This window comes from Molothrus ater, chromosome 2, assembly GCF_012460135.2.
Source record: "Molothrus ater isolate BHLD 08-10-18 breed brown headed cowbird chromosome 2, BPBGC_Mater_1.1, whole genome shotgun sequence".
Lineage (NCBI taxonomy): Eukaryota > Metazoa > Chordata > Aves > Passeriformes > Icteridae > Molothrus > Molothrus ater.
Genome location: NC_050479.2, coordinates 65,659,770 through 65,678,692, shown reverse-complemented (window position 1 = coordinate 65,678,692; position 18,923 = coordinate 65,659,770). Strand labels below are relative to the sequence as shown.

General features: G+C 38.0%; 1 protein-coding gene across 1 annotated transcript in view; it reads right to left on the bottom strand.

Annotated features, from left to right (window-relative positions):
* TRPC4 (transient receptor potential cation channel subfamily C member 4) overlaps window positions 1-18,923 on the bottom strand; it is a 132,057-nt gene that overhangs the window by 59,490 nt on the left and 53,644 nt on the right. Inside the window, exon 3 of the mRNA XM_036385845.2 lies at window positions 983-1,501. Coding sequence (XP_036241738.1) covers window positions 983-1,501 — 519 coding nt within the window. The remainder of the gene's footprint in view (window positions 1-982; window positions 1,502-18,923) is intronic.

Below are 18,923 nucleotides of genomic sequence, written 5' to 3'. Positions count from 1 at the left end.
GTTTCAAATGAACAAAAGAATCATTAAATGTTTGGTTATTATTTCTTCAAACCTTTCTAACATATTTAATAACACATTTACTATTATATTTTGCAGAACAGAGATTTAGCAGTGATATGATTTAACACAGAAGTTTTTTAAGCATTTGCTGTAATGAATATGAACAAATACTGAATACATTTGTCTTGCTTATAAACTTCCATAGCTCAGCTGACTTGGTATGTACTGTTTTCCCAATAAGATAATACAACATATTCTGACATGATGATATGCAGGGATTAGGTAAAGGTTTGGAAATATCATGGGAACTGTCTTCCTAACTTATTTTTGTGTCTTGCTTCTTTTGCTTTTGCACACACAAAAGAACCAGAGTACTTTTAAAAATATATGCAGACATCCTCTGATTCCAATTGAATGTACACATTGGTGAAGCAAATGTATGAACTTTTAACTGCCATGGATACCAACACCCAGGTATTTCCATTTTGAATTCTTTATGAAAGAGAATCTGAATGCTAACATTTTTGGGAATCATCCATGGCTATGAAACTTCTGCTTCACTATCTGTAATAGCTACTTTTTGAAGAAATATCTCTACAGAGGTACCTCTAGAGTGTGTTTAAACACAGCTGACTTTTTCTTTCAGACACAGTCCAAGTTAATTTAAAGTATGCTTTATATATTTCTCACTCTATTACTGAAAGCACTTCAGAGCACAACTGCTGAAGACTATGTCTATTCAGGTGTAAAAGAAAAAGAGTTTCATAGAATTTGTGCTAGAAGAGAACATTTTGAATTGTGATACTATCAAACTGTAACAACTATTCAAATTCATCTAATTAAAGCTATGAAAAGAACAGAAACCTAGTAGAACAAAAAAAGAGATAAGCAAAAATTTGTCTCAGTAAAAGGATGTATTTCAGGCTCTTATCTATCACATTACTACTACTGAATACACTCAAATATTCTCCAGCACACTCACCTCTTTTTGACGGTACTTAATTGCCAGTTTCAATCTTGCAAGATCATTACCACTTTGTTCTTCTATCAAGCTATTATCATCTCTGTAATTAAGAATAATTTCCAATTCCCTGGAACTCCGTGTCTGATCCAGGAGATCTTTTGCAAATTGCTTGCATTGCCGTGACAGTTCCTCATACTCTGACTTAAACTCATTTTCGACTTTACTCAGTTCCTGCAGCTCCCAGCTCAGTTGAAAAGCAGTAAGGAAAGGATCCTCACTGGATAAAGCAATCAATGATGGGCTCGCCAGAGCCTTGTAGATATTGAGTCTGGAGCGAGAGTGGCGGAGGCTGTCCACATCTGAGCTTGAGACACATTCGACACAGTTACAGCGCACCTCGTGTGGCCTGGGCACAGACACCCCCTTCTGCACCAGGAGCTTTATGATTTCATAGTTGTTGGTGTGGGCAGCCAGAATAATAGGTGTGATATCCGGTGTAAATTCTGAAAACTGCTTGTCCAGAAGCACTGGTGGCACCTGTGAAAGAAAGCAAAACCTCTTACAGGCCCCCTCATTGAACAAGAGTTATAGAAAATTAAGCTAGAAATGGTTTACTGGGTAACACACTTACTGCTGGATCTTTGTTTCTGTCCAGAGTTGAAGGAAACTCTTTAAATATAACAATTCAATTAGCTAAGATAGTGTCTTTCCAGTTCATGAATTGCTATAAACAGGGTGTGATACTTCACAGAACCTGTTTATACATAAACAACCCATGGACAATGATTTATTGGAGCAAATTATTAGATAAACAAGGACAAGTTAGACACAAATGCTCCTCCCCAGTCTCTTGAGGCGAGCAAGATGGAAACTTTTTCTTGTCTCTCATTGGTTTATCTCAGTTTCATAGGGAAGAAAATGCATGGGGGGCATAACTGTGAATCTCTGAAGGAAGCAATGACAAGGACACAGGCAAGTTAGATTTAGAAAATAAAACAGTCAAGTAAATGAGAAGAGTAAATGAGAAGAAAATGAGTAAATGAGAAAACAATGTGTTTTCTTAAAGAGAATGTTGAAAATAAAGCTGTGTGGAGAAACCAGGATACTTGCTGCAAAGAGCTTAATGTCTTAAGGCTCAGTTCTACATTCACCTGCACAAAGAAACATACTCTGTTTATAGAAAAACAGGGGAGTTAGTAGAAAAAATGTTCTCAGAGACCATTTTTAAAGCCTCTTCTGATATGCATTTCTGTTTTTTCAGCCTTCTTCATCAGAAGACTGTAAGGTTTTCCATTTTAAACTTGTCTCTTTATTTTACACTACCACACTCTAAAGCCTTTCCCAGGTCAAGACAATTTGTTCAATTAGTATGACTAAGAATGTGAGCGTAATTAGCCAATGCCAAATCAAAAAAATGATATTGGCATCATCACTTACAGACTGACTTTTGTCCACAGCTCAATAACCAAGTACAAACACAATCCACAGAGCACCGCAGTGAGGTGCTCTGAGGGATGTTCTTTCAGGAGGAAGAAAAAAGGAAAACATTTGACTCAAAGTTATCTGAAGGCGAGAGAAACAAATGGCCATCACAGGGAGGAAAAAATTTTTGATGCAAGTCTCATAACCATGACCTCACTGCCAGGTGGAAGAAGCACAAGTGGAATGGGAGGGTAAAATGGGAGTGGAAAGTCAAGACTGGAGATCTGGCATTCAGGACTGTAATCACACATCCCTAGGGAAGCAAATCTTCCTGGCCATAGCATATTGCTGACCTTAAGTAGCCGTGCCAGATTCTGAGAAGGTATGTGGAGTCAACAGGCAGAAATCCCTTTTCTCCCCTCTCATGCACTCAGACATGGTTTGGCATTGAGTCAGGCTGGCACTGAGTTTGTTTTAGCACAGGACCGTGGGCTGACTGAGCTGGCACACCCACCCTCATGGTCCTGTGCAGAGGGTGCAGCTATCCTCACAGGCAGGTACTCACAACCAGTGGTTCTGAGCCAAGCAGCTTCTGTACCACTTCCCTTCTCCTTGCTTTATTCTGAGGTACAAACAGTGTAGCATGTGCAGAGAAACACTGCTTAAGTAAGGAACCCAATTGAGAATATTCTGAAGGTATATAAGGATGGAGGGAACACTTGGATACAAGAAAAAACAGAAGCTCTGTGTGCTGCTCCTAGTCTCAGCCCCAAAACCACAACTATGGATATATGACTTCCCAGAGGACACTGTGGCTCTGCCCATGCTGCTCTGTCAGGTCTCTTCCAGGGTACCTCTGGGACATCTGTCACCTCCTGGCTGGACACTGCACAGAGCCCACCTGGGGATGCCCAGGTGCCCTGATCACATCATTATCCCTGTGCAGTGTGAACTGGGCTTGAAATCCATGTATGTTTTCTCTCCCATCTTTGGTGTCAGCGGGGGAAGTGAGACCTGTTTCCTACCACAATTCTCACAGGTTATTGCCGTTTTAGATTTGTCTTCTCTTTTACTTGCATATTACATAGGAAAAAAAGAGAGCACTGTGTGCACACAAACACACTTGCTATGCTCTCTAAATTAGTAGTTTGGTCCGTGATTTTGAGACTAGAACAGCATGAAAATGGTGGTAGAGATTCAAACTTTGCATTAGTAGAAATGAGATTTCGGGCAATCATAGAGCTGAAAAGGTTTACAGAGAGGCATGTGTTGTGTTCTGACAGTGCCTGATACAAGCAGTGAGACCCTCTCTTGGCCTCAGGTTTAGGGTACCAGAGAGCGAAGAAGAAAGCTGCAAGGGCAGAAAACTCAAGGTCAGAAAGCTGTAACTTCAAACTCACTGACTGCTCAGAGTATAACTCTGTCACTTCACATGTTACTAGTTTTTTACTTTCTGACAGTACTGAAGTAACTTTTGCTTCAAGCCCTGCCAGAACTGAGGGCTGTCTTAAACATATCATCAGCTGCAAGCTCTGAAAAATTAAGACACAGCCTCAAATGACATGGCATTACAGCGACTGACTTGTACATGGGGTCCATTTCCTTACAAGCTGCTTGCTTTTTCTCATAGCTTATCAAAACCTTTCATCTTAAGCTAACTCAGATTCAAGGATAATGCAGACATTTTGGAATTCATTTTATCAGCATTTAACCAAATATAGAAGTATTTATTACATCTTTTCAGCCATAACTTACAGAAACATTTAAACTTAAAGGGCAAACCCTAAGACTTCCACTTGAATTACATCATGACTTTAATCCCTGATCCTTTACCTTAAAATTAAAAAAAATAAGATTTTGTATTAATTTAAGTGAAAGAGAGAATATCGAAATAATAAGGTCAAATTACTCCCTCATCTGAAGCAAAATGAACATATCCTTTGAACTTATCTTTGGAGTAATGAGCACTCTCATGGCATCCAGAAAATTTCAACATCTAATGGCTGACCCAGAGTACTTGCTCTTCAGTTATCAGACTTACAATGATTTTTTCTTTCAAACTACTAAAAATAATTCTCTTTAAAGAGAACCAAACCAAATAACCAGCACACACTGATATTAGCCACACACTTGGAAGCCTTGACAGAACTCTCACAGAAAACATTTGAGTCTTCCTTAAATCCTGGAGGATGGAAAGGTACTAGGTCTTTCAGTCAGTGCCTGTGACTTCTCAAGGCTCAGCAGTAGTGTAACTAATCACACATTTTGGAGTCAGCATGCTAAGTTGGAGGCTGCTTAAACTTGGCGAAGTCAAATAATTTTTGCCTTCTTACATTTTGTGAAGAATTTCTACTTCAACACTATTTACAGAGCTGAACATATATATATTTGTTATGAATGTCTATGTGATTAGAAAAAAAAAAACCCTAAACAGAAAAAAAAGGATAGTTCAAAGTCTGAACACTTCGGTGCTCAAGGGCATGAGATTTTTTTGTCGCATTTCTTTTCCCTGCACTCACTGTAAGTGGGAATGAGTCAGTCTGGTTTGAATATCTAACAATTCTTTTAGATACCAAGTGGAATGGTCCTCTTCAATGTGTTTATGTTCCATGTATGGTCTGTGTGAAGACAAGCTCTTTTGCTATGACAGGAAGAGAAATCTAGGTTAAATTAATGCCAGTTAGGACTGAGATGTTTTCCTGTCCCCATGACATCAAAGGAGAGACCGATTGTTGATGATCTCTTAGACATCCAGGAAACAGAAAAATATAACAGTCAGTTGGAAAACAAAAAGTATAAACTCTATGTGTGTCTTTTTCTCCATCTAGATTTCTCATAATAGCTCTCATTACTGCAATATCTCAACAGAGAGACTGAAAACTACAGTCCATTTACCTGCTGTTTAGGTGCAAGAGCTCAGAATCTATGGAAATCTATTTCCTTGGGCAAACAGATAGGTTCCCTGACTCTTGTCCTTGTTTATTTATTTGCAATTATTTTGTCTTTTGTTTGAAAATGAAAGAAAATCCCACTTGGTTTTAGGCAGTTAGGAGAATAAATTTCTGAGTCATGTCCATCATGACAGCATGATTGGAGGAAAAACCTAAAGCAAAGGCAAAAAGAGAGTATATGACAGATTAGATGAATACGTATGCCATGCAGTACCAGGTTATATAAGGAAATTAGTCTTATTAAAGTCTGTCATCAAAGTCTCAGCTGCTTTATCACTAATTCTCTATAGCCATCATCACTCAAACATCTTGAAAATGCTTAAGAAAATGCATTTCTGTACAGCCCACAGCACATGAGTTATGCCTATGCATACACGGTTCCATGCTCTACATTCTGCTTTGTTGAGTTCTCCTCTTTGGTTTGTTATTATTGTATCATTATTGTATCACCTGAAATACATCCAGGTTAAGACAATGGAAGCAGTTCCTCTGGGAAAGGTTCAAAAAGTCCTCCTACTGCAACTCCTTTACCATGGACTAAGTCACCAATAACATCCAGATACACTGAATAACTTAGAGATATTGTGTCAGGATAACTTGAAATCAGTTGTCACAGCACCAGAGGGGTCCTGAGACTCATGTTGAAACTATGCTCACAAGACCACACAAACAGCAGGACTGCGGTGGTGGCTCCTGATTGTCCCAAAGTGCTTTTTCCCACCCCAGGGTGCTCACTGTGCAGCGTACAGCTGGATGCGAGGCAGTTGTACATCAAGGATGTACCACAGGCAAGTGGACGGAAGAGGCCAAGCCGAGCTCAGGGGCAGCATCATTTCCAAGCAGGGTGTGTGACACTAGCCATGCAACACCCATCTGGTACACTGCCATTGTCTGCCTTCCAGAGGCAACTTCCCTGGCCTCACTGAGAAGGGTTCTACCTGTTTATTGTCCTTGAACTCATCACATTTCCTAATGATAATTACCACACTCTTAATCTGCTAAGTGTTGTCTTTCATTGGTTAAAATTCTAGTTTTAAATGTCTAGTTTTTTTCTTTTATGTAGGAAACAGACACATAACAAGTAAAAAAGAGGGTCTTAGGCACTTTAAGCTGACTAATAACTAAATAACAGTCTAAGGACTAAATGCAAATATTTTAGTAATATTGTAACTTCTTAAGAATGCATACTTTCATAATGCATACTTTCATATTCAGTATATCTGGATGTTTATACTTTCATAAGATTTAATTACAAATTCAGTCCTTTAACATTTTCATACACACATTTTACCTCAGGACTGTCAAGACGCTTAATGCTTGACTTCCAAATTTCTTTTCTCTGGAGTCTAAAGTAATTCCAGTTGTGAATTACAGCCAGGTAGGTATAGCAAAAAATAATAATGAAAAATCAGATACTTTTGTGTGGACATTTTTTACCAAAGTATTCCAGATTTTTTTTTTGTCTATCTTGAAAAGTTCCTTTATTCCAATATTTCCCTATGATCTAACAACAAGAAGGTTCATTCCCACTTTTTTCCAGATTAAATTATTGTGATTATACTATGTGATTATGACAATTCTAACTATTAATTTTACAAAATGTTCCCAATATTTTCCTGTGAAAATATTATATTTCATGTCATGCCGGAAAGATGCCTAGCAGAGAGGAGCTCTGATAAGCAACCCAAGATATATATCTAATTTTATATAGCTGAAATTGGGTAAGGTAAACACTCCCCTTAGCATGGAGCTCAACATAACTTGTTCTTCAGACACAAGCCATGTGCTAATAGCTCAAAACTTGATTGCTGTGCTCATGCTGGTACTGACCCTCAGCTAGCCAAAGCTTGTGCCTCCTAACCTGCATGCTGGGATACAAGACAGGCATTTTTCAAAAAAACTCCATTCATCATTTTTGCTAGTTCTCCAGGATGTGTGAAAGAGGGTATGAATAGGTAATGCTGAATGTGTTACCTTAGGAGCTTGCTTTTAGTCTGTCTCCTCCTGGTAAGGGGGGAAAGGCAACATTCTTGCCTCTGTGTAAACCCTTCTCAATGTACATCACATGTCTTAATATATTTCCAAGGCTCAGGCCTAAATGCCCTCATTTGGTAATATGAATCACTGTTAGCAAAGGATCTCTTCCTCCCACTTAGAATAGTGTTTTATGTAATATCATGTCCATTTATTTTGCTGAAAATTTACTTTCAGCTTTGCTGGGACATGACTGGAACAGGGATGTTTGTAGTAACACAGAATCCCTGTCAAATTTAAGGAGGCTTCAGTAGTTGCATTTTTACAAGTCTGTGAATTTTGAACAATTAAATGTACAAGTTTGAGCTATTTTCATCCTTTTTTTTTCCAGGCTCAAGCTGAGTTTACAAAACCTTGGATGTAGGTTTTTTTTTTTTTTATCAGCTACACTTAACCTACCCCAAAGATGTGAGCTTTCTAATGCTTGTTCATGCTGATCTTATTACATCTGAACCAATTTGTGTGTCACAAGTGTCACATCATGGACTGATCACTTCCAGTCTCCATGACAGCCACATTGCAGAAAAAGCATTAATGTAACACATTAAGGAAAAGAATTTGACCAATCTGTTTCTAAAGCTCTGCAGTGGTGGGTGGATATGTCACACCATTTCCTCACAATGTTTCTGATACTTCATATGCTCTACCTTTGTGCAGTTTAAGCCCATAAATTCTTGTTCTATGAAATGTGAATACAGAGAATATTTCATTTCTTTTCTTAGTTTCTGTTTCAGATGTGATTCTGACTTTTGAACAGTAAAATGTATTGTGCAGTCTTTTTGTGTTAGTCTTGTTTTAATATTCCCTGCAGAACTGTTATCTTAATTGTTTTCAATTCCAAGACATACTTGGTTGATTATTTCTGCTCCACTTGGAACCTTACATTTTTTCTTACTGAACTCTTTTATTTTTCACAGAAATAATTACTTGCTTGCCAAAACATGAAAGCTAATTGTGTCCTGCAAAAGCCTTGAGATCCCCCCACGTTGTCAGCTGTCTCCAGAACTAACAGGCCCTCTATTTCATCTAAAATGTCATGAATAATTGCACTGATAGGGCTAGACCCCTGCAGGACTGCTCATTTCACCCCTCTGTTGAATTTATATGTCCTGTTTCACCATGTACTGTGGGCAACTCCTGTGAGTGTGGTTTTCTTAGACTGTCTTTTGAGTGACAGTTTATGAAATCCTACAAATCTTGAGCTATATGATATGCACTGATTTTCCCCAACATACAGAACTTGCTATCTGGTGATGAATGATAATTATATTGTTATGACAAGCTTTGTTCCTGACAAATCTTGGTAGACTGTTATTCATGTCTATGTTTTCTTCCAGGTGCTTCCAAGCAGAATGTTTGACTATTTTCTTCAGGATAGTCCCTGCTGTAAAAAAATATAGATTTCTTTTATTTGAAAAAAAGAGAATACAGAATGGAAAGGGAATGCTGTAAAATTAATTGATAGCAGTTTCCAGACAGAAGCAGAGGAAAAGTTACTGGATTTGATAAGTTTGGACATGAATTTGTTGGGTAGAACTGATGTCAAAGGACTTCAGTGCTTTTTTTTCTCTCTTTTTTTTTTAAGTTTTTTTTTTATTTGTCCTCCCTGTATCTCTGAAAGAACTCTGATCCAAAATACTGCCTGTACATCAAATTGCTCATTTCCAATTAATGTTTTCCTGTGAGAATTATGAGTGAATGGATGTGATGTTTCATCAGTCAATGCCAGTAGCTTGAGGAAGGGTGGAAATTGCTTAAAAGTAGACACTCAATAGAAGACTGCAAGGATATTTAGAATTTGTTTTCATCTATGGAACTTACACTTGCTCTCTCCACATAAAATTTTTGAACAGGTAAAGGAGTGTTTCTAGTAGGAGTTCTGGGTATTGCTTGACTGCTCATAATGAAGAGTGACAACAAAAAGTTGTTTTGCTCAAGAGACAGTGAAAGAAGATAAGTAAAATGGTTTGGAAAAAACATGAGAGCCGAGAAAGAAGAAAGATCTTATTATGGAAAGGATTAAAGAGGAACTTGAATTACTTATGTCCATCATGATAAAGCTCATATATACCTCTCTCAGAGTTTGCATGATGAGTAAAGTCAATACTAAAATTTCCTGAATGTTCAAGGTAGATCTAGGGGGAGGGCCTTCCCATTTGAATTTATTAAATGGATGCACAAATAATTTTCCCAAACACAACATGGTTCATAAAGACAAAATCATTTTAATGAACCTTAGGTCTGATATTCCATTTCCTGAGAAATTGTGTCTCCAGTCTGATTATTAAAATGTGGAAAAGATCTTGTTTTTCCTGTTCATTCTTCTTGTCCCAAAATGGCTCCAATAGTCAGCTAGAGAGGTGGAAAGAAATTGGCTTGCTTCGACAGTGAGGTTTTCAGAGAAATGTCAGAACAAAGGAGTTCTTAGAATCTAAGCAGAATCCTTTGTTTATCCCTGAGCTTCCTAGATCTAGAAACAAGAAAAGCTGTCCCACTGGCTATGGAATTATAAAGATAGTTTCTGAAAAAGAGCTTTTGCAGAAAAGACAATAACAGATTGGTGGCCTCCCTTGGTATCAACAAACTGTTTAGGAGTTACAAGAGTCTCAGAGGGTGGGAATTAGCTAAATGTCTTTGCAGCTGATTGCAATTATTTAACATTGCAAAGTAATTTGTGATATCTTCATGGCTGAGAAGTAAATTTAATATTTGAGAAAATTAAAAGGGTTGTACTCACAAAGAACAAAGCAGGGAACAGGCAAATTCATGAGACACAAAAAATGTTTTCTCTATTTAAAAAAAATAAGAGAAAGTAATACAAAAGATTTTGGCAGAGACAAAGAAACCTGTATCTTAAGAGGATGCAGAGGAACTTCACAATAAGCTGTTTCACAAGTACATTATTCCCAGTATTTTTTTCAGTTGTCTGTTATTTAGCAGTAGCTCTACATTTTGAACCATACTGTAAATTTCCCATATTTCACAGATGCAAAACAGAACATTTTTTCTGAAGTATACAGAGGCTCACACAACTATGCTAGGATGTGCTGGGAATGAAAGATGTACTTGAGAGGTAAAGGACTGAAAAATGAAAATTATTACAGGTTGATGATATTCTCAGCTGGATTCTATTCCTTAACAGTAGACATATTAAGATCTTCCTGGTATACAAAAATCAATTGAACAATCCTCCTGCTTAAGAGGTTTTGGGAACCTGTAAGTAAACAAGAGAAGATTGCTAGGAATAAAAATATTCCTTTTGAATTCCCACTGCAAAGAGGTCAAAGGAGAAACGGGAGAGATGTGCATTGTTATATCCTGCCCGACACCTGCCCTCCAGTGAGAGACCAGAGGCAGAAGAGTTAGTCAGAGGCATTTAAGAGTGCATTGCTAGAAGGAAACCTTTGAAACTGATGGCAAGGGGAATGTATTGGTTCAAACCCCTTAATACTCCTTGTTTCAAGTTAGGCTTATCTTAGTATTGTGTTCCTCTTCAGTTCACCAGTTGGCTGGATTTTGATCTGTTCAGATCTTACACACATGGTGCATCCATGAATAAAGAGTATTCTTAATGTGCTTTAGAAATGTTTAGGGCTTTTTTTTTTCCTTTGAGCGTATGTAAGTATATTTTTGTTAAATTCCGGGCATGGTAGTAAGCAAAGACTTATTAAGGAAAGGTCTAAATGAGCAAGGACCAGGGATGAGAAATTTAATCTTATCAGCCAGATGGCTTGTACATACAGTAAATGTCATAAAATAAGTTGGTAGCAAATAAAATGGTAGACTTTTGCATTTTCTGCAAATATTCAGCTGTATCTCAGCAGTACTTAATATGAAAAGATACACTTTGAGGGTAGATATTTCAGGTTTCTTTTTTTTATTTTCCCCTGCCAGAAGGCCTCACACACTCTGACAAGCCTGCAAATTTAGATAATATTTTATTACCAGCTCTCTGTAGTGTTTTAGTAGCTGAGTTGAGGGGAGCTAATTTTGCCTCCTGCCAATCTGGGGTGAAGCTATGGAAGATATGGATCCTGGTACAGGCACAAGTACAATTGAAACACTTCTGTCAGTGCAGTATGTGACATACATACCCTCTATCCAGAAAACAATCAGTAAATTGACAAGCTAAATTGGTAGCCTCCCAAGACAAGTCAGATCCTGTTATCACATTAATGGGCTTTGTCAGTCCATTGTGACTTTTGAATTTGTTGGATTGCTCCATCTGGGTGTTAACAGAAATATAGAAGAAATGTAGAAGAAATATAAGAAATACTAAATTCCTTCAAGTTTCCCAAAAGATATGGATGTTTGAGATTTGAAGAAAATTCTGAAGTGTAAATGCAGCTATGTTACTAGGCACCAAAGAATTCATACAAAACCAGGATATCATGAGTGTATCAGCCTCTTCAAAAGCTTTGATGAATGCTCATAACATCAAAAAGAGGAAATTCTATCATGATACATGTAATTGGGTGAAAATCAGATTTCATAAATTTCACTGCTCACAGAGAAATTTGGCAAGAGATGCCCTGTGACACAAGGAAAGATAATGGTGGGATGTGGAAGACTATATATGAACAAGGTTCTTGACAGAGGTGTGTTTTCTAAATTTTCCTAGTGTTTTCCCATGGCTGAAGGTTTAAAAAGTTATTTGTTTTATAGATTATTGTGTATGATTGCATGCTTGACTCCCAAAGACTAATGCTGACTTTGAAAAAGTCTGCCAAATTCTACTCCTGCATTATTTAAGAAGTATCTCCACAGGCAAGTTTAAGGTAGCTGCATTTGAGCATAGTGGCTCCTCATAGACAGAACTCTAAAATGGTGGCTCTTTGAAAATATTTTTCAGTGGACCACTGTTCAGCGTTGGATTGCCTGAAGGTTTCTGCCCATCAGAAACTGCTGTGCCTTGAGATTTTTTCAACAGCAGGTGGTCCTGTTCCTAAAATATTTCCTATGTTTGTGCACTGGGCACTGTCAGAAAAAGGATATGTTGCAGATGAATATACAGGAAGGTATTTATCTTTGTATTTAAACACCTAATGATAATTCTATATCTGAATTGTTTTTAAGCTTCTATTATACCCAGGAAAATCTAGGGCTCGTCTCAGTTGCCCACAGGTTCTGTGACAAAACTGCAAGGCCACAACACATGTCTCACAGATATTTTAAGATGCTTCATATTTCACTTACCCACTACATGTGAGCTACTGGGCTGGGCCCCTGGTTGATATAGTGAGTGGAGTCCAGAGAAGTCTTTTTCTTAGCTTACAGCAGACACTTGGTATTTGCTCAGGAAGTCCTCTTGCTCATCACTGACCTGACTGGGAGCTCAGCTGTCTGGCTTATACGTAAGGAGTAAATGGACTGATTCAAACAGCACTTTGCTGCTTCAGACACTCTAGAGAATGAGAGAGACCTACACAGACATGACATGAGACCTACTGGAGGATGTCCCTCCTTTGCAGCACAGGCAGGGACAGGCAGGACACATCTCTGCACAGACTGAGCTCCACTGCTGCCTTGCCTTCAGCTTCAGGCATCTGAATGGGGGGCTTATTTCCACCCCCTTACATACATGTCTCTGTATACATACATTTATATATAGCACATATTTATACAGAGCACAGATCTCAGTCTGGGGCCAAAATATTAACTGTTCCCTGAGAGGCCGATCTTAACAGAAAAGATACTGGATTTTTTTTATATTGCTCCTTTAATGCTTATAAATTTGTTAACTTCCTAAGTTAAATTACACCACCAAATGTACAAATAATTGGCAATGGGGATTTCTAGGCCTTAGAAGACAAGACTACCTCAATTAAAAAAGGTTGTGTTGGTTGAACTTCTCACTCTTAACAAATTTATACTACTGGCCTCAAAGCTGATTCTTAACATTTTTTCAGGCACTGAAAGACTGCTAAAATATTTAAATTTTAACTGCAATCTTTGGAGTTGATGAGTTTTCAGGAAGTGAAGGCAAGTGGGTTTGATGAGAAGGATGCCTGGCATGGAGGCTTGTGAAGATGACACTACAGGTCCACTGACAGTAGAAGGCAGAAATTTTGGACATCTTTTATTTTAATTTGCGTTCTGTCCCTATTCTGATTGTAAGTTTGGCAGAGTGCTGTAAAGAGGGGCTCAAAAAACATGAAAAGAAGGAAAAAGAAATCAGCACAGAAAATGTGACTTCTTGAAGAAAAATCTGACTTTTATGCAGACCCTATTTTTTAATTATCTTTCTAAAGATTTGGAGTTTCTTTTTTTTCTAAAGGGTTTGATTTATTCTAGACTTTAAAATATTTTTGATAATCTGTACTCATCTCCTCATGATAGAAAAGTACTTTCATTTCTAGCATGACCTTCGAACAAGAAATATGAAAATGTCAGCAAATAATGACAGAAACGTACTCAATATTTCTGAATCTGTAACACTTCAAGTTTAGGTGGAGTGTCACCAGCTGTCTTTAAAATAAATCTGTGTTTGTTATCATCAAAGTTTTCTGGATTTCTGCAAATTGCTAAACCAGAGGAATAGATTAACAGCAGGGAAAAGTCGTTCTCAATAACACTATCTTCCAGAAACCTATCTATAAGGATCCTGATAGTCAGAATTTTTCTTTATGTAGCCACTAAAAATTGGCTCATCATTTTGTACAGGTCAAGAAACTGTCATGTTTCCTCATATTTTGTCATTTGTCTTTTGGTATTGCTGTGGAATATGATGATTTAGAATTTGTTACAAGGTGATGGGTGCATATTGTAGAACACATTGCCTACCTTTGCCTACCTCAATATTGAAATTGCTAGCAGCTCTGTTGGGTGGCACAGGCATACCAGCTTCTGGAGTATTTCCTTAGTAATTGTCACAGGTTTTTCTACTCATCCACCCACCTTAGCTCTGATGCATATAAACACAGACAGTTTGGGTTTATTGCCAAGACGTAATGGCATTTATGTGCAACTTTTTCTGAACTTGAAAACAGCCAGCAACCTTCTTCAAACCCAAGAACAAAACTTCTGAAAATGCTTATCTCCATCTCACATGCAATTAGTCAGCTCCACCCTTACTGTGCACCTGTGCTACATGCTGTTTTCATGTGCCTAAATGGTTATATGAAAGACTGACTAGTTTTATCCATAAATGAAATATCCCCTACACAGCCTCTCCCATTCATCTATCAACATGTCAGAAAATTCTAACTAATCAGACACCACTGGGAAAAAAATACTCATCTACCCACTCAGGCAGATAGCAGTGTAAAGAAACAACATTTTGCCCTCACGTTCCACTTCAAGAATGTGTACTTTCAGACAAAGAATCTCTGCAATGCCTCCTCCATACTCATTACTAGCTAGACTGTCATTAATCACAACATTCGAAAAAGACATTTCGTTCATAAATTTCTGTGGGAGACATTTTCAAAACAAAAATGATGCTTGAATCTCAACAGGCAAAAACTACCCCAGAAGAGATTGTAACTGGAATTTTGCAAAGTTACTGGAAAAAGAGGTTTAGATTAGGAAACTACCAGGCATCATGCAGTGATCATAAAATCTTTCTATCTCTTCTTGACCAATATAACTCCCAGTTCAGTTACTAGGGGAAAATTTGAAGGAGAATTAAAAAAAAAAGTCAGGTTTAACATTTATGTAAAGTCTATTGCAGTCATGTTGGGCCTACAACCTGTATACATTCCTTGGCCTTCTCCAGGAGGGCCCACTGTCACCAGGAGGAAGTACAACCCTGACATAGGAGCTTTCCCACATATATACCATTGGGCTATGTGGAAATGCAGGACTGGGAAAATTATATTCCATGTGACTTGGAAAGAAAACAACGGGCCAAAGCTGCCTAAATGCTCTTAAAACACATTAAGGGAGACTGAGACTGAAGGTAGGTTAAAAGTGCAGCTCCAAAGCAGAGCATTGGCTTAATCTCAGGACACTGGGACTCCTCAAAGGGCAATTTCAAGAAGTCCAAAGATACTGAGAGACATTAAAAGAACAGAGTGGGTGATGTGGCCACATGGAGGGAATCTCCTAGGAGATAGGAGCTCTGTCAGTCCTGATAGGAGCTTTGTCAGAAGAGCAGCATCTAAGCTGCCAGGATTTCAGGAATGGAAAATGACTCTTCAGGCTCTGTGCTACTTTCATGCTGCTTCCTGACTTTTCCCTTTTAGACTTTTTCTCTGTTTCTGGGAATGCTGCCAGACTGAAGGCGCTTTGCCTGCAAAGCTGTCTAGCTTTGTTGTCCATGCCCTTTCCCAGATAGCTTAGGTGAGTGCCTGAACATCCACAGAGGAGTCTGTTCCACTGGCCTAGAAACTATACTGTACAACATCCTTTACACTTCCTCACACAGGACCATTCCCTCATCCTGGCTGTTCTCTTACAGTCTTTCATTCTCTCCAGAATTACTTAGCAACTAATTAAAAAAAAAAAAAAATCAGATGTTGAGACACATTTTGGCAAAAGATCAGTCACTTTTTTTTTCTGATGAGAATTACATCAGCAGCTTCAAGCAAAAGACAACTTGTATTCTTGTCCTCTTCTTTTCTACCTTCCCACACTCCAAATAATTATCAGTCAGACATGAGTCAAGACTGATGAAATATAACTTTAGCCTTTGACAGTAAAACAATGCCCTTTCTCTCCCTACCTCCCAAAAAGTCCCAAAATAGCAAGCTTTCCTACCAATCACCTGATAACTCCTCCTGTCCAAGAGTTTACAATGGCTGCTAGCACACTGAACAGCACATAAATATCTCAGCATTTGCCATCTTCTTACACATGAATTCTCACCTCACCCATCTCTTCCAGATGCCATTCCTTGTTACAGCATAAACCCACAGCTTGCTGTGGTTATCTCTGCCAAAAAAGGTTCACCTCCTTCCTTTCAGTTCTTTCCCTACAGATAAAGGCTAGAACATATCATACCTAAAGTCTACCATGACCAGAGAGAATACTAGAGGGCCCTCCATACTGATGAGGAAGGGTTGCTCACAGTCTGTCTGAACAGAAAATGGTAACCTAAATGCTGAATCTTTCAGTCCTTCAGAAATGTCTCTATACTTAAAGTTTCAGAGGTTTGGGTTTTTGTCTCTTTTAATAAATATTTTTTCCCAAATATTTAGACAACTAATGGAACTCACCCTTTCTTGGGCCTTTGAGAAATTGCCAGGAAAATCCATGAAACCCAACAAAAAAAAAAGTTGTACATGCCATGGACTTGCATTTTTAGAGGCTGACACATTGACAAGCTGAAGCCTGGCTTCCTGGCTTGACTTTGGCAGAGTAAGTAGAGGCAGGGCTTTTGCATAAAGTAGTTTATGATGTGACTTTACTGCTTGTCCTGGGAGAGCAAAAGGTCTCTGAGTGTTGCAGCATGTGGATATAGTTTATTTTCAGCTTCCTACTTCCAGCACTGTGCCAGTGATTTCTACTTTTCTCTGCATGTAAGCCAGGCACATATCACAGGGATCACATCCTCCCTTATCCAAAAGTTTTCCTTCCTCTAGCAATTCCCTTGTGTTTGCAAATGCCAGTCTGGCATTAGCTCAGTATTTTGTTCACACATCTGCACATCTATCCCTAGAGTGTCCACCCATTAAAAATACCCTCAAGTATCACAAGACTGACATACAATAGTGAACAGAAGGCATAAAAGCACTGTCATGTGCTTTATTCTGCTAGTCAGACAATGCTGTAAGCACTGCTGTCGGGTTTCCAAGCCCTAAAGCAAGTCTGTCAGCTAATACAATGCCACATGGATTCAAGTCTAGTAACTGAGATTTCAGCTTCACTTATGTGATTTGCAGCATCCTTAGAAGGCAGCTACACCTCTGCTTCAGTCTTCCCTGAATATACACAAATATTTAGATGGTCAACCCCCCAGCTAATGATCATAGCCTGAGTTCCCTAAGCAGTAGAGCATACTATGATTTAGATAAAGGTATTAATTTTTTATGCTGCCTAGCCCCCAGCCCATCTGTGGATGCTGCATGCAATTTAAGAAGACAAAAATGTTTTCTGCAGATACTAAATTTAAAAGAACAACTTTTTTTCCCCCCCTCTTAATTTGGCATTCAGCTATCCATCAGGGTAAGCAACAAGTGACTTGGCAGATAATTCAGGACATATGGCTTTAAAGAATGGTAATTTAAAAGTACTTGGACAAGTTTCCTCAACTCATTCACATTAATTTGTGCTATTCTCTTTTACTTGTGCTCTAGCAGCTGGTACAGATAAAGAAGTATAGAAATATAATGAATATAATGCAAGTGACAAAAAACCCCTTTCCTTGTGTTAGATTAATGTATAGTGCAAAAACTTCTCTCAAAAACTGAGAAGCAGAAGGAGTTCAAAGACAATTCAGAACTGTTAAACCTACATCATCTGTACCTCATCTGTACCTCATCTACCTACCTCATCTGTCTGTAGTCACCAGGTGGCACCAGATGTATCCATACATTGGTAATTAGGCTAAAACCATTGTAACCTATGTGGTCTTGGAAATGCTGAGCCCATCACATATGGCTATTAGGCAGAGCCAGCAGCTGAATGATCAATAGACTAGAGAGTTTAGATGTAACTTTAACGAGATCTGAACATTGTTTTATAGTTCGGGGGTTTGGGGGGTGGGGTTGGTTTGTTTTATTGGGGTTTTGTTAGGGTTTTTTTGTTATTGGAGTGGGTTATTTTGATTTTGTTTTGTTATGGTGGGTTTTTTTGTTTGGTTTTTCTTCTGTGTTTATTTTTTTGTTTCTTTTAGGAGAAAGTGTAAAGTAGAGATCAGTGGCATCTGCTAATTTGGAGATGTTGGTTATAAAACTTTTCCAAAAATGCAAAACCAGATTACTTTAACTAAATGAATTGATTCCTGGTTAGAATTAACATATTGTTACATTTTCCCCCTTTTCTTTTGCAACACCTAAAATGTTTAAAGCATTAAGTTTTGGAGGATAACCAGTTCTTTTAAAAGATACTTTTCAGCAGTCCTGAAGAATTGTAGCTTTCTGTTGATACAAGAGGACATTTTCTTCTAGATTTCTGACATTGACAATGAGAACTTGAATTATATAATAAATTCTATGCTTAAAATTATTTCATTTTACAAATATAGCTACATTATTGTACGAACTGAAGCTGAAATTAGCTATGCATCATACATAGGATATTATCTCATGAATATAAAGAAAAAAATTAGTAAGAGCTAATTCATTTACTTGTGAATCATATCAGGTTTTTTCCAGAAATTCAATGTTCATAACTTTTTCACTAATTAAATATTTGGGAAACTGTTTCTTGTGCTTGGAAGTATTTAGCAAGGTGTTTTTCTTTCTATTATTAACTGTCTTCTGTAGAAATAAAACTTTTCATCAGGGACCAAAAAAAAAAAAGCCAGAAAAAAAGGGTTGAGCCTCACTGAATCGATGGCAAAACTCCCACTAACTTCAAGGGGCCAGGATTTTACCACACATGACCACACATTCCCTTATTCAAAGAAGGAAAACCAAACAGCCAAAGATATCATGTTACTAGAAGCA